The 22,475-nt window shown below is 37.4% G+C and overlaps 1 protein-coding gene across 3 annotated transcripts in view; it reads right to left on the reverse strand.

The window, feature by feature from the left end:
• Nucleotides 1–22,475, reverse strand: part of LDAH (lipid droplet associated hydrolase) — a 94,648-nt gene that overhangs the window by 20,530 nt on the left and 51,643 nt on the right. For all 3 annotated transcript variants that reach the window (XM_082851842.1, XM_082851840.1, XM_082851841.1), the window contains one exon: nucleotides 8,712–8,946. In XM_082851842.1, the coding sequence (XP_082707968.1) occupies nucleotides 8,712–8,946 (235 nt within the window). The remainder of the gene's footprint in view (nucleotides 1–8,711; nucleotides 8,947–22,475) is intronic.

A 22,475-nucleotide genomic window follows, 5' to 3' on the forward strand; every position in this document is an offset into this window, starting at 1 on the left:
AGAAGAAAAAAAACAGTCTCTTAAAAAAATGCTCCTTACAAGATTTGCTGGATTAGAAAAAGGGTTTGGTATATTCACCTCCATGATGGGAGGGTGGCTGAGGACAGAAGCCACTAGTAAGCACACAAATAGAGGTAAACAGCAAAAAGTTTTCATTTAAATTCTCTTTAAAATAATAAGGGTACTACTAATAATCACGGGAACCAAGACAGGCTCTCCTGTGGATAGGTGCATCTAGACGTGCTTCCAAGAGGGTTTCCCATAAATAAACTGCAGACCCCAGTCTGAGGTGGTCTTGTCAGGGCTTGTGAAGCCCAAAGACATTCTGGAGGGGGCATGGATGTGGTGGACTTTAGTTATGGTGAAGAGGATGGAGTTAACTGTCTAGGTTACTAGTTAACTAGTATGGATGGAGTTACTAGCTAGGTGTTTGGTAGGTCCATGGAAGATGGGTAGGTAGGTAGGTCCAAGACCATCTTGAAGTAGGGATGTAGTAAATACTAGTACCTACCCAAAAGCCAATAAAACCCCCTCATTTCCTTGACTAGAGACATGGGAAAGTCAAAACATATGGCTTTTCCACATCCCTTATAGCTAGGGATATGGCCTAGTGTTGGCTACTAGAGGCAATGTAGAGGCAAGGTTCCTGGGGGAGGACTTCTCTTCCTACATAAGCCAAAGCCTCATCAGGAATAAGCCTCTGCTTTTGCCCCATTTTCCTTAATTCCATCTGAATGTCAGACATGAGGCCTAGAGTAGAAGTCATCATGTGATCATGAGATGACGAGCATGAGGATAAATGTGCTGAGGACAGAGTGGAAATCCAGAAAGAACGCACATCGTTGATGGCACTGTTGAGATACTATTCATCTCTGGACTCTCCCCTTTATATTTCTTGGTGCATGAGAAAAATATCAATAGATCCCTATCTGTTTAGGCCACTGTAATTTAGTTTTCTGTTATCTGTAGCCAAATTCAGTCTTAGCTAATAAAAGCAAATAAAAATGGGGTCTCTCGATTTTCTGGGTGTTTTTGGTTAACAGGGGTTGATGTTGTTGTCAACTTCCTATCAGATTCTGGTACTTGAGTAGGGGAGGAGGGTGGCATCAATCTTTATCTATACATACTAGATCCTCCCTATAGGAGGGAAGAGGTAGGAGCTGACTGCAAAAAAGCCGTTCCAAGGATAGCCCCTCCTAGCACATCTTCTAACTGGTCCTGAGGCTGGCAAGATGTTACCAAATGTAGAGGAGTTAGGTGCGAGCCAAGCAGGGCTGCATGGTAGCAAAATTTTGGGGGCTGAGGACAGACTGTGAAACGGGATAGTCCTGGAGATGTGAGTATCCCACGCTCCAGCAGAGTTCTGTCCAGAGCTGCTCAGGCAAAGTTAAGGCTAGGCAATCAAGAAGCATAAACCAGGAGAGTTTGTCAGAAGTTAAGCAGGATTACACATGCTCAGAAACCCAGATGAAGTCTTACAAGGGCCAGTTCTTTGGTAGGTCTTTATTTTTTTCCCCGATCGTTTTCTACAGTTTCTATTTGCGCCAATTGTGGCTTTTAACAATGTGAAAACCAGATCTAAAAAAGTAATTCTCCCATTCTAAAATTTCTGCGTAATTTGGAGTAATGTTTACTATTCACATGTTTCTCCATAAGCCAAGACTTTCGTTATTATAACCATTGATTTAGTCTGCAAACAGATAGTCTTATCTATGTGATATTGAGTTCACCAAAGTGAAACACACAACTCAAGGTGTATGATTTTTTAAAAAATAATACAACTTTTAGAGTGGCAGATAATTTAAAGATATATATATATATATATATATATATATATATATATATATATATATATATATATAAATTTCTATAGAAAAAAATAATAAAACCTTCACTGAGTCATTTACTTCTAAACCAGAGATGATATTCTAGTACTGTATCTAATCACCTTTTGCCCTAAATCCTGATACTGACCACACACACACAAAATCTTTTCCTTCATTGCTGAATTTTAGGCTAAACTTCCATGAATAACTAAAGCTGAAGTTGGCTTTTATAAATGGATTTTCCTAAGCTACACACATAAATGAGAGAATAGGTAACATGGCAGTCTGGTTTTGTCTTATTCAAAATATTATTCTGGGATTAAGTCAAAAATATGCTGAGAAGAAATTTGTGATTTTTTAGTGAAGCTTATGTGTCAGTTCATTGAATAGTTCTGTTCATTTCATATCACTGTATATGTTTTTAAAAGTTATTTCCATATTTGATTAAGGAAAGGAAAGATTATGAAAGTGTCTTTTACAAGAATGTATGCAACAGAAGTAACGTAATCTACCAGGAATGCCCTTTGTCTGCACTATGTTTTTCTAGTTAGGTAACTGAAAGGAATTAAAACATCAATTTGGCCTAACAAAAAGACCCTAGAATATTTTTTAACATTAATTATCTTGACCTGTGATACTGCTAAGCTAAAATATATTTGCTTTTAGCTTTGATCAGAAAATCCAATTCAGCTGTCTCCCTCAAAAATTTATTTCTCATGTAACAGAAGAACATCTATTCTAAAGAAAATATGTAGTAGCAAATATTCCAGATTTAAAATTAAAGAAAAAAAACATATATTTTCTTTAAAAATAACATTCAAAACAATCTAGTTATATCAATTGATCTAATGAACACTGTGGTAAAGTTTATAAAGTATCCTAATTGAATTAGGGCTCCTCTATCCTGAATGCTGGACAGGAAAGGATGTTTTACTCAGTCTGTTGAAGAAGGCTAATACATAGCATCTCAGCCTATAAGAAGCACCATTTTTGCCAAAAGGACAACAGCATTTGAAATGCTTGAATAATTTGGTTCCTTGGATTTTTCAGACCTTACTACAATAAAAAAATATGTGTATAAACTAAAGGATACAGAAAATCAGTTTCTATCCAGATAGGTCAGGATTTATTATCCACTACTTGGACTGGCAAACTTCCTCCATTTGTTTCCATAAGATTTCTACTGAAGCACAGACATTACATAATGTGAAAACACCCCAAGTCCTCCTAAAAGTCAAACTGGTACGCTAAAGGTCATTGTCTGGATGACAGTCAAGCCACAGAGAAGCAGGTCTGGAGGAGGAAGGTCCGGACGGCATAGATTTGACCACTGAAAATGATCTCAGACCTGGTATTCCTTTCCCCTAATGACCCCTCTCTTTGTGTAGCATGAAAATCATGTCACCAACTCAAGTGACTGGTTTGAGTATCGATTACCCTTCACCATTCATGGGATATAAGCTCGGGAGGAGCGCACTAATCATCCACAAGGGCCAGGGTCTTGTCGGATGAGTATCAGTCCCTCTCCGCAGGGGCCTTCTTGCATTTGTCATAAGCAAGGGAACAGGAATCACTAGAGGCATGGCCAGGGCAAGCCTGGGTAAAGGCAGGTTCTGTGGTAGCTGTTGCAAGAGGAGGCAGGGGCGACACGGGACCCAAAGGGGAGAGGTATAAAGAGGCCGGCTACGATGATTGCAATGCTTGCTTAAGGGTTAGCCTACGGTCACTACTAGGAGACTGAACTAAGTTCCCATGCAGAGAATAAACCAAGAACACAAAGCAGCAAGAAGACAGGTAATTCTTGCCTCCTTTCTCTTTACCCAAGGTTATACAGACAGGATGGGTAATGGGGAAACAAAAGAGACTACTGAAGTACTAGTTACTTGGATATCAGAAAGGCAGATCCAGAAGGAAGAGAAGAGAAAATCAGAGAAGGAAAGGATGTCAGAAACATAAGGGAACATAACAGAAACATAACAAAATTTTGTTTGCAAGTTGGTTGTTTGGAACAGAGATAAAGCAATGTGGCTGAGTGTTTAGTCTGGTCTAAAAGTCTATTTTGCACACAGTATAACTCTACTATGAGAAAGAAATCCCAGGGTTCCCCAAGCAACAATGCAGCTGGAAGGCTCTGGTTGCCTTGAGTCAGGGAGGGGAATGTGTCCTATGTCCAAACTGTCTTGCTCCTTGATGCCTGCACTTGCAGCTCCAGGAAGACTCAGTAAGAGGTCAATCACTGCAGCTGAAAGGAAGATTCCTTTCTCTCAAGTGCAGCCTATGGAGCCTACTTCTTTAAGAGGGTGTTTACAATTCTGTTGTAGAAAAATTGAAAAAAAAATCTTTATATAAGTACCCATTTTAATGAAAAAACATTAAACACGTCATATGTCATATGTGATGTGTTACATAGTCACTAAATATATATAGAAAAACAAATAAAACTTTCTTATATCCCACGTGCTGATTTGGGTTTAGAAAATATTTCCCTATCTAATGCCTATCAGAAACCCATATGTTTTGGGTGGAGCGTTCTATAAATGTCTATTAAATCCTGTTGGTTGATACTGTTGCTAATTTATGTATATCCTTGCTAATTTTTTCTGTTCTATTATTTGACTGATTGTTGAGAGAGGGGTGTTTAAGCGTCCACCTATAATTGTGCATTTGTCCATTACTCCTTTCAGTTCTATCAGTTTTTGCTTCATATATTTTGCCGCTCACTTGTTTCATGCATACACATTTAGAATTGCTATGACTCCTTGGTAAATTGAACCTTTTATTGTTATTATTATGTATTGTCACTCTATGTTCCTGGTAATTTTCTTTGCTATGAAGTTCACTTTATCTGATATTAATATAGTCATTACTAGTTCCTTTTGATTAATGTTTGCATGATGTATCTTTTCCCATTCTTTTACTTTCAGTCTACCTATACGATTATATTTTAACCAAGTTTTCTAAAGACAGTATATACTTAGGTTCTGTTTTTTAATCCACTTTGTCAATCTTTATCTTTTAATTGGTATACTTTGACCATTTACATTTAATGTAATTATTGGTATGTTAGAGCCTGTATGCCACTTTATTATCTGTTTTCTGATGGTTGTCTGTTTTCTATTTCTCTGTGTTCTTTCTCTGGCCTTCCTATATTTTTTAATAAATGTTTTAGAATTCTATTTTGATTTACCTACAGTGTTTTGGAGTATGTCTATTTTTATAGATTTTAAAGTGGTCATTCTAGGTATTACATTAGATATGTAACTTAATACAGTTTACTGGTGTTGACATTTTACCAGTTCAAGTGAAGTACAGAAGTATATTACTTCCCTTTATGTTATTTTACCCTCCCCTATTTATAATATAATTGCCTTAAATACTTCTGTATACACTTAGATCATATCAATGTTATAATTTTTGCTTCAACTGTTAAACATAATTTAGAAATCTCAAGAGGAGAAGGAAAAATGTAATTACCCACATTTTTTCTTTCTGTTCTTTCCTTTCTAAATGTTTCAAGATTCCTTCTTTGATCATTTATTTTCAGTTTAGAGAACTTCCTATAGCTATTCTTTTAGGATAGGTCTGATAGTTACAAATTCCTTTAGTTTTCCTTCATTGGAGAGTGTCTTAATTTTCTCTTCCTTCCTGAAGCACACTTTTGCTGGATATAGAATTCTGTATTGATGGTTCTGTTCTATTTACACTTGAAATATATGCCATTTCTTTTGGCCTCTATAGATTCTGAAGAGAAAGTAGTTGTCACTCAAATAGATTTTCCTCTATAAATATGTATCATTTCTCTCTGGCTGCTTTCAAGATATTTTCCTTATTTTCGTTTTCAAATGTTTATGTGTCTTGGTGTGGATTTCTTTGGGTTTACTTATTTGGAGTTCATCTAGCTTCTTGAATTTTGTAGGTTTATGTCTTTTACCAAATTTGGGAAGTTCCTATTTTTATTGTTATATCTTTATGTTCCCTGGTTCTTTCCTCTGTCCCCTCCATTTTATTGTTGAGCTCAAACACTGAGTTTTTAATTTGGCTATTATATTTTTCAGTTCTAAAATTTCCATTCAGTTTTTCTTTAAATCTTCTCTTTCCTGAGACTTTCTATTTTTTCATTTTTTCCAACATGTTTATTAATTGCTCATTGAAGTATTTTATAATGACTGCTTTAAAATCTTTGTCAGAAAATTCTAATATCTCTGTCATTTGGTATTGGCATTTATTATCTTCTTCCATTCAAATTGAGATTTTCTGGGTTTTTGGTATGACAAGTGATTTTTAACTAAAACAAGGACAATGGGATATTATGATACTCCTGATCTTATTTAAACTTTCTATTTTAGGTGGGGTTTTTTTGTTTTTTTTTTTCCCTGACACTTCTTCAGCAAGGGAAGTGGGGAAGGAGAAGTGCCACCTCACTACTGCCAGGTGAGGCAGAAATCCAGGTTCTCCATTTGGTTTCTATTGACAACCAAGGGGTGGAGGGGCTCCTCATTATTGCTGGGCATGGGTAGGAATTCTGACTCCCCACTAGGCTTCCATTATTACCATCCCAGCCAGGAGAGGCAGAATTGCCTTATTGCTTTTCCCATATGATCCCCACTGATCTCATAGGAGTGGTGGTGGTAGTGGCCTCATTACTGCTGGGCAGTGGTGAAAGTCCTGCTTCTCCAACCAGCCCCTTCTGGACACCACGCTAGTGAGCAAGGAGAGGTGTGCCTCATTACTGTTGGGTGTGGGGTAAAGTCCAGGCCTCCCACTTGGCCTTTGCTGATTTGGGTAGGGATAAGGCCACGGTTTTTACTATGGTGCATGGCTAGATTAGGGCAGTCATTATCCAAAAGTTTCTTTTAGAAAGGCTGTCATTTTCCTGGTCCTCTGGCTACAGAGTGCAGGCTTTCTTCAGGGCTTTTTAAAAATCCACACCCATTGGTATTTCTGGGTCACTGGCTCCAAGTCTAGGATACATGTGGTAAAAAGAAAACCCAGGGAACTTACCACTGTGTTGCTCTGTGGGTCCCAAGGTCCCTACATAGTCTGCTTTCTTCTCCACCTTTCAGAGTCTCATATTTGTTTTACATATAATATGCAGGATTTTTAGCACTTAGTAGGAGAAACAGGGAGACGAATACATCTATTTCATCTTCCTGGAAGCAGAACTCCTTGGAGGAAAATGGATTCCTTAACTAGAGAATGCTTTTTTAAAATCCTTTCTAAGGGTAAAAAGAAAAAGATTAAAGAAGGGGAAAAAAAAATCTTGTAAACTGTAATGACTTATTGAAGTATACGTGGAGTAGTTTTATATATGTTTGCCAGAATTTCAAGTGATTTCCATTTGATCTCAATTTCCAAATGTGTCCAGTCTAACTCTTGATTTGATCAATGACTGAGAACCAGAGAGGGGAAGGGACTCAATTGAGGCCACAGAGGGAGTCTGAGGCAAAACCAAAATGAGCGTTGAGGGTTTCTGACTTGTAGTCAGTGCCATTTTCACTTACTAGGCCATTTCTTCCTCTTCTATGAGGGAAAAATAAGGGGCTGGACCAGAAGGTCTTCAAGGGACATCTCCAACTTCAATGTTTCATGATTTTTATGACTGTCCTGAGCCTTGCTTCCCTACTCCCTATCTCATCTTCTGCTGCTACTATGCTAAGCCTATAACACAGAATGAGAGCTGGGGAGAGCATAAAGATCCACAAATACAGAAAGTATATTGAACTTTGTATTTGTAATGACTGCTTCTTGCTACACATTTAGAAAAACACCTCCCATACAATCTGTAGCTGTGCAATTCTAAAGGCAGGGCTGTGACTTGCTTCTGGATTCACTATGCACATGATCTCATGGCACTCGATGTAGGTGAGATGGTAAACTTTACTCAGGAGTCCTGCTTTTATGACTGAAAGGAGCAAAGAGACAATAACAGCAGCAGCTATGGTAAAAGGAAGTTTAACACAGTGGCGTATTGCTGGAGTTTGAACACTACCCGCTAGTTGTGTGACTTTGGGCAAATCACGTAACTTCTCTGAACCTCAGTATCTTTATCTGTAAAATGGGGACAATAATAATACCTAAACCTTATTAGTTCTTCTGAGGACTACAGGTTAAAGCTTAGAACAGCAGCTATTAGCTGCTGCTGCTGCAACTGTTGTTATATCATTCATTGGAGGCTTATTATAAATAAAATACTAGATAGACACTTTGCATATATTATCACATTTAATCCTATAATAATCTTTTGAGGTATGGGATATTATTATCCCATTTTATGGATTAAGAAAGTAGCATATTTTATTATTAAAATCATTTGTAAATATATAAATTAGTATTAACTAAACAGATAAATTACATTTAAAAACAGCATTTGAAGCCAAGAAGTAAAGTAGCAAAAACATTCCCTGGCACATTCAGAAACCATAATCAGTAACGCATCCAGTGTTACATTACCATGACTATTATTTATTACTAGTTTTATAACTAAAACTTTTAAAGAGCAAAGTAAAATCATAGCCTGTTCACTCTATGGGAATATTAGGCCTGATTTCCTTGGGCTGATTTTTGCAAAGTTCACATACTGAGCTTAACAGGGCACACCCTGGATTCCTGTAGGGACTCCATATATACTCGATACAGAAGAATTCTTTCTCATCATCCTGTAGCTAGAGTGGAGAATCAGAAGGATAAGGTTTAAAATTAAAGCTTGATGAGGCTTTTCTGTCATTTAGAATATCCCCCACTATTTTCTTTTTATTTCTAGTTTTAAACTTTTGGGAGAAAAATACAATAAATAATTCCTTGCTTGATACTCATCCACTGTCTGAGATTATTCTCTTAACACTTTCTGATACAAGAATAAACATATACATTTTAAAATGTGCTTACTGAGGCAGAACGGTTCCAACATATTCAGAAACGAAAATTCGCTCTGTAGGTTCATCCTTCGAAGGAGCATTCTGATCACCAAGGATTTGATTTTCTCAGGCCACGGTTTAAGTAGTAAGTAGCCAGGAACATAGAAAGCATATCGAAACCAGCACAAAAGTGGAGTGGCGAGCTTGCCTCTGGGTGACTCAGACATTCGCTCAATTGTTGGAAAGAGCAGAAAAGAGCGAATTACCTACAATAAAAAAAAAAAAACACACACTTTGATGAGAAGTTTTCTTAAGGGATAAGTCATTGCTTTATTGTTTCTTCTATATAGTATCTACAAAGGACTGGGTTTTATAATATGGCTAACAATCTATTCAGACTGAGAAGAAGTACCATCCACTGCCTTCTCAGCCCTCAACCAACCTGGGTAGGATGTAAGGATGCCCCTTAAGTTGCTGGGGTTAATTTTCAGGGTGAGGAGGAAATCAGATTCCTAGATAAGTTATTGATTGTGACAGCAACTCACAATCCCTTTGAAGGATTGCTGAAAGTAGAAATGAATGTACCATTTCAGTAGTTATACCAACTTGACTAATGATGCCAAAAGAGAATAAAGCTACATAAAAGACTCCATTTCTAGTCAGAATTTCTTTTATTGATTATATTTGGAGACAGTTCACTTTTGAAAAGCTCCTCTATTCCTTAATCTTACCAGCCAAAGATAATCTTTCATAGGACCAAATATATTTTTAGCAACTGATTCAACCTCAATAAAGTGTAGGCCAGGGACAAAGGAAGCTGGGAATTTCTACCTATGTGGGAAAATGTTTAAGGACAAAAATATCATTTCAACTCAATTCATCAGAATATCATGAAATATATTTTAATAAGACACCAGACGAAAAGAGCATCGCTAAAACATTTAAAATTTACCATATTAATATTAAAAAATATAAAAATAATTTATATGGGGATCAGAAAAGTCAAAATAGTTAATTATAATCCATATTAATAATAGGATAACAAAAATGGAACATAAATGGAACAGCTCATCAATGTTAGCAGATTGTAGAACAGGAAATGAGAATGGACTTTAAAAAAAACTTTTTTTTACTTTAAAAAAAACTTTAAAAAACTTTTTTTACTTTAAAAAAAACCTTTTAAATTGTTAAGTATAACATACAGAAAAGCATATGAAACATAAATGTTCAATTTAACAAATAATTTATAAAATGAACAGCTGTGTGGGTCAAGAAAGACGACATTGCCAGCATGGCATCTTCCCATCACAACCCCTTCCTCTGCTCACATCTTAGGTAATCTCTATACTGATTTTCTTACTTTTCTTTATATCAATACTTATCATTCCTTAATACTATAATCATTTCCTTATTTTGCTTTATATTAATGCTTATCATGCTGCTATAGACTGAACTGTGTCACCCCCAAATTGATATGACGAAGCCCTAACTCCCAAGGTGACTGCATGTAGAGAGAGGTAATTCCGGTTATATAAGGTCATAAGAGTGGGGCCCTAATGGATAGGATTAGTATCCTTATAAGGACAGACACCTGAGAGCTTACTCTCATCCCAAGAACACACAGAGAAGAGGTCTGGCGAACACACAGACAGAAGGTGGCCATCTACAAGCCAGGAAGAAGTTTCACTGGAAACTGACCATGCTGGCATGCTGATCTTGGACTTCCAATCTCCAGAACTGTGAGAAAATACATGTCAGTTGTTTAAGCCACCCAGTCTATGGCATTTTGTTATGGCAGTTCGAGCAGACTAATACCTATCCCTTAATATCATAGTTAATTTTTGTCTGTTAATGAACTTTATATAAATGTAATCATGCAGTATGTTTTTGTATTTTACTTGCTTCACTCAACATTGTTTATAACATCCAACCATGCTGATACATGTAGCAATAGCTCACTATCTTTGTTATACAGTTTTCCACTGTAAGAACATAACACAATTTTACTGACAGATATTTGTGTTGTTATTACAAATATGCTGTTATAATATTTTTACACATGTCTCTTGTGCATGTGTGCATGTATTTCTGTTGCCTATATCACCTCGAAGTAGAAATATGGGGTCATATGGTTGCACACGTGCAGCTTTAATAGGTAGTTCCAATTTCTTTTTTCAATTTTATTTTATCTATTATTTTATACAGCAGGTTCTTATTAGTTATCCATTTTATACATATTAGTGTATATATGTCAATTTCCCCAATAGTTTTTCAAAGTACTTATACCAAGTTACAAACAGAAAAGCATATAAAACATACATGAGGGTTCATATTGTTACATTTCCTCACATTTGGTACTGGCAAACTTTGTAATTATAATTGTAATTGACTAACCTGGTGTTTAGAGGTATTTCATTGTGGCTGTAATTTGTGTTTCTCTGATGACTGATAAGGCTTTTATATGCTTTTTGGACATTTTCTATATATCCTTTACAAATGTCTTATTTAAGTCTCACATTTTTCTATTAGACTGTCTTATTTTTTATTGATTTGTAGAAGTTGCTTTTTATTTTAGATACCAGTCCTTTGTCATGTTGCAGTTCTTGGCTTGCCTATTCAACCCTTATTCTTTTTTTTTTTCCTTAATGGAGATAAGTTCTTAAGTTTGATGCAGTTGAATTTAAGTCTTTTCTCTTACAGTTATTGTTCTTTGTCTGTGGTTTAAGAAATTCTAGAAGATATTTTTTCGTGCTACCTCTTATCTGTTCTACAATGTGGATTTAAGCCTTGGGCTGTGTTTAACTTCAGCTGTGAGTCTGTTCCTTTGATTTCAGGCACCAGTGATTTGCCACTTCCCTTATGTATTTACATTCTTCCTCCTGGATGAACTTGATGCACTTTTCCTGGTAGGCCCCGACAGTAAAGGTGGGGTTTTGTGGACTCAGTCTCTTTTTTACCTTCCACTGTTGACAGTCCTTTTTCATAGTAACCTATTTGATGGCACTGACCAAATGTTAAAGTTGATCAGGTAACACCTGTCATTGTGCCTTCATGTCTGTCTCACTAATAGAGAACAGGGATTTGAGGGTGAAAACTGTGGAGGACTCTTCTTTCTAACCATGGTATCTTCTTGTTCTTTCTTGGTCGTATCTATCAGCTAAGTGCTTAGCCGTTTCCTGCAGACCTTTCCTTTTCTCTCAACAATATCTGAGATATTTTAGTTGTTTATTTTTGGTCACAGTAATTTGATCTCTACTAGATCTCCTCCTCTGTCACATAAGTAGGGTACTGTTCCCCGTGGCCTTGGTGTTCTCTGGGAGCAGGGAGCCACAGCCTTTTCAGATGATTTTAAAATGCTGGGTCAGTAACAACACACAGCAAAGTGCTCATAATGTGCTTTTTGAGTGAACGCTGAGTTTCACCCAGAAGGGGAGTTTCTGCCATCTTGGCATCTTCTCAAGCACAAAGCAGAGGAGATGCTGCATGGACTGTGCTTAATAAAGGCCTTTGGGGCCTTTATGGGGCATTCATGGGCACTTGTGATGCAGATCACTGTGGGCTCCAGAATGTCAGGGATGATCCAGAATCTTCCAGTCAGAGCCAGCTGCCTGCATTACAATGGGTTTATACAAAGGTTATATATAAAGATTCACACAAAGGTTACAGGATCTCTGGGAAGTCTGACTGGACAAGAAAAGTCAGTTAAAGGAATCATTCTCCCTGGATGCCAATTTCAGTGTGAACTCTAACTCAATGCATTTGTCTTGGTTTTTTTTACTTTTATTTTATTTTTGGCTGCGTTGGGTCTTTGTTGCTGCGCACGGGCTTTCTCTAGTTGCAGTGAGAGGGGGTTACTCTTTGTTGTAGTGCGTGGGCTTCTCACCGTGGTGGCTTCTCTTGTTGCGAAGCACGGGCTCTAGGCACGTGGGCTTCACTATTTGCAGCATGGGGGCTCAGTAGTTGTGGCAGGCAGGCCCTAGAGCACGCAGGCTTCAGTACTTGTGGCTCATGGGCTCTAGAGCGCAGGCTCAGTAGTTTTGATGCACGGGCTTAGTTGCTCCGTGGCACATGGGATCTTCCCGGACCAGGGATCGAACCCACGTCCCCTGCATTGGCAGGTGGATTCTTAACCACTGCACCACCAGGGAAGTCCCTAACTCAATGCATTTGAACACAAACACAGGAGGAATGAAATCAGCTTCGGGATCCTGGGACATTTGATACTTGGTCACCTTCTTCTTCCCCTTCTAGCATAACACAGGGACACAGCATTCCTGATTCATCAGTGATGCCTATGGTGTTGAGGACACAGGATAAGCAGAGTATGTAGCGTGAGCATCCTAACTGTAGTTACCTTCAGTCTTGGGAAGCATAAGTAAAGAACCTGATCGCTTCCTGATGTCTCCAGGGTTCTTGAACAGGTCTCTGTATTCTCGTATTCCATATACAGTGGGTATGCTACTGCTTCACCTTTGCCTTTTCTGTCCAAAGATATTCTTCAGGACTGCTCCCAATGGCTCAAAGTCAAATAGGGCTGCTGTCTCTCATAGAGATATGGAATATACCCTTCAGACTGGCAAAAAATAAGAAATCTAACAATACCAAGTACTAATGATGTGGATCAGCAAGAACTCTTAAACAATATGGCATTAATTATTAGCCTTTCTTCTTCTGTTTTCGAAAGTATGATCCCTTTGGTGGGTGTCTGGAGCTCACATAGAAAGTAAATTTTATCATATCATCTAATGTTAGCAGTTTAATCCAGGGATCTGGCATTTCACTTGGATACCAAACAGCACGCTTTAAGACTCTGAAGGGTAGAAACAATAAAAAATCTTTTAGCAACTGGAGTGGTACTACAATTAACCACTGACTTTTATACCTTCAGATTCAGATTTCTTCCCCTATCTCTTGACGTAATTCTAATATCATGAGTCCTTTAACTCCTGTAAGTGCTACCAATGTTCTATCGGACTTAAGTCTTGAGAGATTTCAAACAGGGGTGGATTTGTATAAAGCAATCTTTGGTATTGGGAGAGGCAGTGTTTCTCACTGCCCTGCTGAGGCCTCCCAGCTGAAGGGCTAAGAAGGGGCTCCCTTCCCCACCCCACAGGAAGAGTTCTCCCTCGATGCTGAAGAGCAGGTTTCTTGTTAGCAGCTGCAGTGGCAGCAAAGACAATGATGAAGAAACTGAGTTCTCAGCCTCAGCTGGGCTCTCGTTTGTCACTCCCACCTGGAGCTATAGGAACACGATACGGTAAGAAAGCCAGGTTGGCCGCAGTTCACAGTCACTGCAGGCTCCTTGGCAGCCAACGTTCTTCAATAATATCTAAAAGCTCGACGGCTTAGTCTTTCACTTTTTGGTTCATAATCTACCTGAAACTGATTTTTATGTGTGGTGTGAAATATGGGTCTAATTTCATTTTTTTCCACATGGAAACTCAACTGTTCCAGCACTGTTAACTGCAAAGACTGCCCTTCTGCTTTTCTGCAGTGACATTTCTGTTGTAAATCCTGTGTATATGTGAACAGGTCCTTTCCAGGGTTCTATAATCTGTCCTACTGGCCTACTCTTCTAACTCTGTGCCACGAGCACACATCTTATTTACTAAAGCTTTATATTTTGATATTTGGTAGAGTACCTTAAACCCCATTTTCTTGTTCTTCTAAAATGCCTTGAGTATTTTTGGCTCTCTGCATTGGATACGGATATGAGTTTTAAATGGATAAAACCCATATATGGATACTGAGTTTTATAAAATACCTTTTCTGTCCCTATTGAAATGATCATATGATTTTTCTCCTTTCATTTATTAACGTGGTAAACTATCAATTGATTTTCTAATGTGAAACTAACTTTCTATTTTTGGGATAGACCCACCTGGGTCATGATACATCCTTCTCATGTTACTATATTACTATATTTGGTTTCCTAATACTTTGTGTAGGACTTTTGCATGTTGATAATAAGTAAGCCTGGCCTATAATTTGCTTTTCTTATCTTATTTATTCCAGGTTTGCATATAAGGTTTTGTTAGTTTGAGAAAACAGAGTTGGAGACTATGGTTTCCTTTCCCATTACTCAGAGGATTTTGTAATATAATAGAATGATTTATTCTCTGAATATTTGATAGAACTCACCAGGGAAGCCTAAACTTTGTTTGTTTTGTTTTGTTTTGATTTGTTTTGTTTTGATTTTGCCACACCACACAGCTTATGGGGTCTTGGTTCCCTGACCAGGGATTGAACCCAGGCCACAGCAGTGACAGCGCCGAGTCCTAACCACTGCACCACCAAGGGAAATCTCTAGAGTTTTATTTTTAGAAAGATTTGACTATTGATTGATTCAATTTCTTTAAAGGCTTAGGACCATTCAGGCTTTCTATTTCTCCTTGAGAATCTGTTTTGATGTTATCTTTTTCTAGGGATTTAGCCATTTCATTTAAACTTCTAAATTTATTGACATGAAGTTATTTATAATATCCTGCTATTATACTTCAATCTCTGGACCACCAGTAGTGATATTACCTCTTTTATTCTGTTATTGACTATTAGTACCTGATAGAGTAAACCTTTTATAATTACGAAGGAACTCTCTTCATCTCTAGTAATGTTTTTCCCTTAGGGCTTATTTTGTTTAATGTTAACATAGCTATACCAGCTTTCTTTTGGTTAGAATTTGCAAGATATACCCTTCCCACCCTTCTACTGTCTACCTTTCTATAGCCTTATATTTAGAAGATAGTTGGATTATTATCTCTATCTAATCTGACAGTCTATGTCTTTTAACTAACATGACTAATACGTTTACTACATTTTCACTTAAAAAATACCAATATTTTGGAGTTAAATCTAAAATCTTATTTTGTGCTTTCTAGTTTTTGTATCTCCTTACCCCATTTTTTCTTCTTTCTTACCATGTTTTGCATGAGAAAGATATAAGTAATAAAAACATAAGTGACAGTAAATACTAAATAAAGAATTGAGTAAATGATATAACAATGAATAAAATGTGTATGTTAGTAAGTCACAATAAATGATTAATAATTTAAAAATAATTATATGACAATCTAAGGAATGAATAATTATAAAAATAAAATAATAATAGGTAATTAAGAGATGTATAATACTAGTAAATCTCAACTCCTATGGTGGGGTAGGAAAGAAATAAGATAATGAAAAAAGACCAGGAATTGCTGGAAGTGGTGGTGTAGCTCTAAATAGGGTGTTTACAGAAGGCTTCAGTGAAAGGTGACATTTGTGCAAAGGCAGTTACGGAGTGGGCTGATGATATTTGGGAAAAGAGTTTTTCTGGGAGAGGGAGGAGCAAGTGCAAAGGCCATAAAACAGAACCTAATTTGGTGTTTGAGTAAAAAGCAAGAAGTACAGTTGGAGCCGAGTATGTGAGAGGACAGCAGCTCAGGCTGCGGCAGCTGCGATCACAGGGGCAGCAGACAATGGACTGTCCAATAGGCCTCTGGTTTTCACTCTGAGTAACTGAAAAGCCTTTGAAGGGTTTTGAAAACAGGGGTGATATGTTTGACTTCCATCTTAATAGGATTACTCTGGTTACTGTATTGTTAATACTGTCCTAGAAGTACTATATCAATGAAATTTGACAAGATTTTAAAAAAAGTAAGAAATACTGGGAAGGTAAAATTACCCTTATTTTCAGCTTATGTTTTAAACATTAACAAAATCTCATGTATAAAAATAATAGCTAAATACCACTGTAAAAAGAAATGTACTACACTTATATAAAGAAAACTTTAAAATCCAAAGGGACATTTGTTCTTCCATTGCAAAAGAGATATAAATTCTCCCACAAAGTTAATCAATTCAGTTCATTCAATACCAATTAAAATACTAAAAAATGATCTTTATTTTGAAATTTGACAAATTATATTAATGTTCATCTGGAAAATGAAAGGCACTAAACCTAGAAATTCTGAAAAAGAAGAGAAAGAGGGGAGATTAGCTCTACTAAACATTACACATATTATGAAGCTACAGTAGTTAAAACTGTATGATCAGAAAAGGATCACACAGGGCTTCCCTGGTGGCACAGTGGTTGGGAGTCCGCCTGCCGATGCAGGGGACACAGGTTCCTACCCCGGTCCGGGAAGATCCCACATGCCGCGGAGCGGCTGGGCCCGTGAGCCATGGCCGCTGAGCCTGCGCGTCCGGAGCCTGTGCTCCGCAACGGGAGAGGCCACAACAGTGAGAGGCCCGCATACCGCAAAAAAAAAAAAAAAAAAAAAAAAAAGGATCACACAGCTCAACAGAACAAAAAAGAGTCTAGAAACAGACCTGAACATATATGGGAATTAAGTTTATGATAAAGGTATCAGTGGAGAAAAAAAAAAAAAGAGTTGTTCAATAAATGCAGTTGGGAAAACTGGAAAACAGAATTATTTAGAAGAGCAAAAGACTGGAGATGAATGTCCATAATTAGGACTGGTTACATAAATTATGATATATCCATTTAATGGAATACTACGCTGTAATGAACATTAGGCAGATTCGCATGTGCTGACAATGAGGGTGTCCAAATTCTGTTTCTTCTTGGAAACCAAATAGTTGGAATTATGAATAAAAGGGAATTAGCAAGCTTCAAAGAAGACATTCTAAGCCTTGGGGCTCATATGTTCTCTGAACTTTTTATTCTGAAAGGGCAAAGGTAATTTTGCTTATTTTCAGATTCTTCAACTATATCCTATAAGTGATACCTGGAAAATTAGATGTCACTGAATAATGCAGTCTCCACTGACTAGAATTTAACTATTCAACTCTCAAACCTTCTGCATTTATAATGGCACCAGAGATGATAAGAGAAAATATTCATAACTAGGACTCTTAGGTGTTACAAATTCTTCAGGAAAGTAAAACTAAATTATGTACTATTGTACTCTGCTTATAAAAGCAGGAGAATATGCTAAAACACATTACAAACACTTAAAAGGGGAAAGTTCGAAAGAAAAAGTTTTGTTTTTTTGTCTTTTTTTTTCCTGGCCAATCCACAGTTAACCAGAACAATCAACTAATGAAAATAATCTGTTTTCCAAGAAGTCTGGTAATTGAGTCCGGTATGGTAACTCATTGCTCATTTTAGTTTCAAGTTTATTCACTTCAAAATAACGGGCTTCCTTGTGTTTATTAAAATGTCCTAAAGGATTAAATGGTTAATACAGTTACTGTCATACTAAAAAATGTACCATACAGATTCCATACTAGTTATGTAACCCACAGTATCTAAGGAACTTCAGGCTGATCAAATCAGTTGGCAGAAAGAGGAAACAATCCGTTACTTTGTATAAACGATCCATTACTGTGACCTGTGTTAAACAAAGCTGCATGCAAGGAAAAACTCTAAAAATACACGAGGAACTACAGGGTTACATTTGGTTGATCTATATCAATAATAAATTGAGAATTAAAGTGCACTCTGAAATCATGGGAATGTACTGAAACAATAAGGAAGTTCTAATGTGTACTCTGAAGGCATCATTGCCTCTCAATAATATAAGAAAACCAAAGATTGTTTATCACAACTAATAGTTGATGAAACTGGTTTTCCTCTCTTGCCTTTGGAGAGCAACAGTTATTACCTGTTGGGTGAAACTTATACTTTTCCTAGATACCATAACAATAATTTCAGTGAAATTTATAGTCCAAATATGATAGGTTAAAGAACAGTAATAAAAATTTCTTTTATTCATATAGACACCTACTGGCAAAAAAATCACTGAGGTCAAGGAAGTATACCCAATTTTATAACACAGCTGTGCAGAAAAAGTTTCCAAGTCTGTGTACATGACAAAACGTTTTCTTATGTTACTGTCTCATTAAAGAAAGAATTTCTAGGCTGGCCAATTCATTCTACTCTAAGGAAACATTTTTATATATTTCACATTCTCATTTGAAATCTGAGTCACTTTTGATAATGAAGCACAACCATGTTTTCTTGACCAGTATGGGAAAGCAAATATACACAGTGGGACTTTTTATACAGGCTACGTTTGGGGAATTGGAGACAGTATTTTGATGTTTATTTTTCCTGAATTTATTATTATTATTAATCATTTTCCAGAAAGGAAGTTAGGAAACAATTTGAAGTATAGCCATAAAGTAAGGACTATGATGTTCAGGTGTGGTTTTTGTACAACCTGTTTCATTAAATAGGCATTTTATTTTTAAACAGAGTAAAATCTAAAAAATATCTTCAATACACTTATACTGTTCAGATAGCTTACTTTTCTGGGGTGCAGCAATTATGCCTATATGTTATGACTAAATGAAGCCATGATAAACAGTACTTCAACATCTTTGAAAGAATGGCATCACTGCTACTTTCCCTATTTGCTTATCAGCTGAGCCCACCTGCTGCAGTAATGGCAGGATACTTCCCTACTATAACAAGCTGAAAACAAGAAAACACAGCACATAGTTTTTCCTTTCGTATGACTGCCAACATTGTTAAGACATGTCAGAGAACATGCAATATAAACCAGGCAGCCTTCAAAGATAAAGCTGTTGGTAGTCAAAACGCAGACCTAGGAATAATCCTAGTTTAGTTTATCTCTTCTCCCCAAAAGGCCATGTTTTCCTCTCTTTAGGATGAGACTATTCAGCTTATTTAATCATATGTATTCAGTTTATAAACTGCAAATTCCATTCTATTTTAATGATCAAGAGCTTGCTTTTTGAGATCTTCTATTCTGTCTTAACAATTTCATACATTAGTAAGACAGGAATATGCCCCACAGTAGGGAACTGCTTGGAATAACAGTAGTAATGATAGCTTACTATCTTCTAGGAACTAGGCTGATGTACTTTATATACATAATCTCACTTAATATGCATAACAACCTCATCAAGTAAATGTCTTCATTTTATAGATGAGAAAAGTGAGGTTTAGCTACTAAGTGATAACGACGAAGTATGGACCCGAGGAGGGTAACTTCAGAGCCCATGCCATTAACCATTAATTACACTGTATACTTGCAGACAAAAGAATTTCTTAATAATTATTACTGTTTGGTGACATACTTGCAAACAAAAGAATTTCGTAATAATTATTGTTTGGTGACATAATTCCCTGTGGTTTAAACAACTGCTACCATTATTGTTAGAGATAGGCCAATATTTCAATATTTACAAGTGTTTCAAATCATTCAGCTTCAGAAATAATGTTAAATCCTAAGAAGGAAGATCCTTCAAAATTGATACTGAAAACAAATTATGCCACTTCAATATGTTTTGCTTAAGATAGATGGCATTCATGAAACTGACCACTTTTACCATTTCCCATTCATGTGAATTATACTCAGATCTTCTGGGGCAGAGGTTTTTCTACACTTTAATTACCTGAATGTAAAAAAAAAAAGCCATTTCATGCATTTAATCTACATGTCAGGGTTGTTAATTACAAGGAACGCTGCATATTTGCAGAGGTATTTGCATATGATTACAGTTAAATATTTGAAACATAGCTTCAAAATCTTCCTGTAACCCATTCTTCTCAAGCTTCTGTCATTTTATACACTTCAGATTTATTTTATTTTGAAAGCAAAATGCTCTCCTCAGCTTAAAATCTCTTGTAATCTACTTCCTTTTGAGTCTTTCAGATTCAGAATCACTAAGAACTCCAACAGAAAATTAAGGAAGCTCAGCTGCTCTGGAGTGCAGCAATCTACTGCAGAGCAACTGTTATTCCGCATCGAACAGTGTTTCCAGGCAGCCTCAGAATTCAGCGAATGGTGGCAATAACAAACCCATCCTCACGTCTACAGCTCTGATATTCTCTCTCATGTGGCTACTATGGCCTTCGGCAACATCAGCTTTCTCTTGGTTAATAATGGCAAAGCTACACAGAATCTGAAAGAATAGCTTTGCTGATCAAAAAACTGTTATCTGGCAATTCCTTAGACTTGGAGCTGGAATACTCTGTATGAGTCAGGAAGCAAGAAACATGAATTATTTGACAATGGGGTTGGGACTTTTCTAAGTTAGAAACTCCAGTCTTTAAGAGCTTAAGCCACTTGAGAGGGAAGAGTCGTTCATTGGGTTTACTGATTGTTTGTTAGTTTGTTCATTTGTTCATTCATTAAAGATATATTGGCACCTACGATACACCAGATGCTGTGGTGAGTGCTGGAGACGAAATGGTGAAAGAGCCTCTGCTTTTAGAGAACTTAGAGTCGAATGGGAGAGGTATCTACAGTAACGCACGATAGGTACCATGCTAAGGGAAATAAAGAGTACCATAGAAACATAAAATGGGCACGAGAAACCTCTTATTCATCGTGGCGTATGTCAGCTACAAATTGGCACTTGCCATCTACCTCTACATGGATTAAATCATGTGCTGCTGTAGCTGCTGACTTCCAACACCCCCTGAAAGGAGCTCAGGGTGGAGAGCAGAAATGAGGCACTCTGTGCTCTGGGAAAAACTGGCAGGACAGGTCTGCAGATAGTTAGGTATTTTCAGGAGCTGATTTTATGAGCCCAATTCTTGTATCTCCTCAAATCTAGAAAAGCACTAAAATCCTTCATGGTGACGTCTGCTCCTTGTGACTAGCAGTAACCTTCACGAGACTAGCAGAAACCTTCTGCAAAAAATATGTGCCTGATTGCATGTACTCCCCCGTCACCAAAATCACATGTATACTGACCTTCCCCCCTACCTCTTTGGAGCAGTTTCTCAGAGCTATCTGAGATGCTGTTTCCCGGACTATAGTCCTCATTTTGCCCCCAATAAAACTTAACTCACAACTCTCATGTTCTGCAATTTTTTTAAGTTGGCACCTAGGAACCTTTGAAAAGGGCCATGGAAAGAGAAACTGTTTGACAAACATTCACTGAATATCTACATAAGCAAAGTGCTGATGACAGACCTCAGGGTTATCCAGGGAAATCAGTAAAAAAGATTCTTCCCTGTTTAACTTTGCTGAAAGACACTGTGAAATGTATATGCTTCAGTTCCACACACTAAAATACCACTTTCATACCTGTACGAAGACCAGGCAAAGTTATCCATCACAGGACTTCATAGGGAGAGTGAGACAATGCAAGGGCCCACGGCAGAGACACACAATGGGTGCAGGCCAAAGCACCAGACAACGAGGGGTTTCTGCCACAGAAGTTGTCCCAGTAAACACTCCTAGCTTCCCAGAAGTCAAAAGCAAGGCGCAAAGTACGGCAAAGTATGTCCCATTTTATCTGACAGCAGGCAAATCCAACAGTTAGCGAAGCTAAGACCCGTGGGATACAGATTAAAACTTGGGGAAAAAAGTAGTTAACTCACAACAAAAATTTAGGCCCAAATAATTGAAGAAAGTCCATAAACCCTAATACCAGCCATGAGAATGAAACAGGTAAGAATCTGTCCTCCTTTCAATTCAGGAAAAAATAAAGATGTATCAGAGATGTACATATCTTAACATATCTTTTCCCTCACAGGTCTCTGAAGGGGGTGCTTCCTCTCCCACTGTCACCCAGACGCACCAGCTCCCTGAGGGTAGCAACCCTCCTGGCGCTGCTATGATAACTCCTAGGCTTAGCCGAACACCGCACTCGCTCCTGAGTCTTACCTCTGCCTCGCTGGGATTCTGAGGCCTCGGCTTCTACAGAGCTCAGAGAGTGGCCAAATGCCCCTGGGGAGGCCCTACCTTCCCTAACAGGATTGGCCTGCATTCCCGAGAGCCTTTAAACATCTCTGCCAACTGTTACGCTGCACTTGACATACAAATATGACAGTCACTAATTTATCAATTAAAAATGTCCCATGGTATCT

This window comes from Leucopleurus acutus, assembly GCF_964270905.1.
Source record: "Leucopleurus acutus genome assembly, chromosome: 12".
Lineage (NCBI taxonomy): Eukaryota > Metazoa > Chordata > Mammalia > Artiodactyla > Delphinidae > Leucopleurus > Leucopleurus acutus.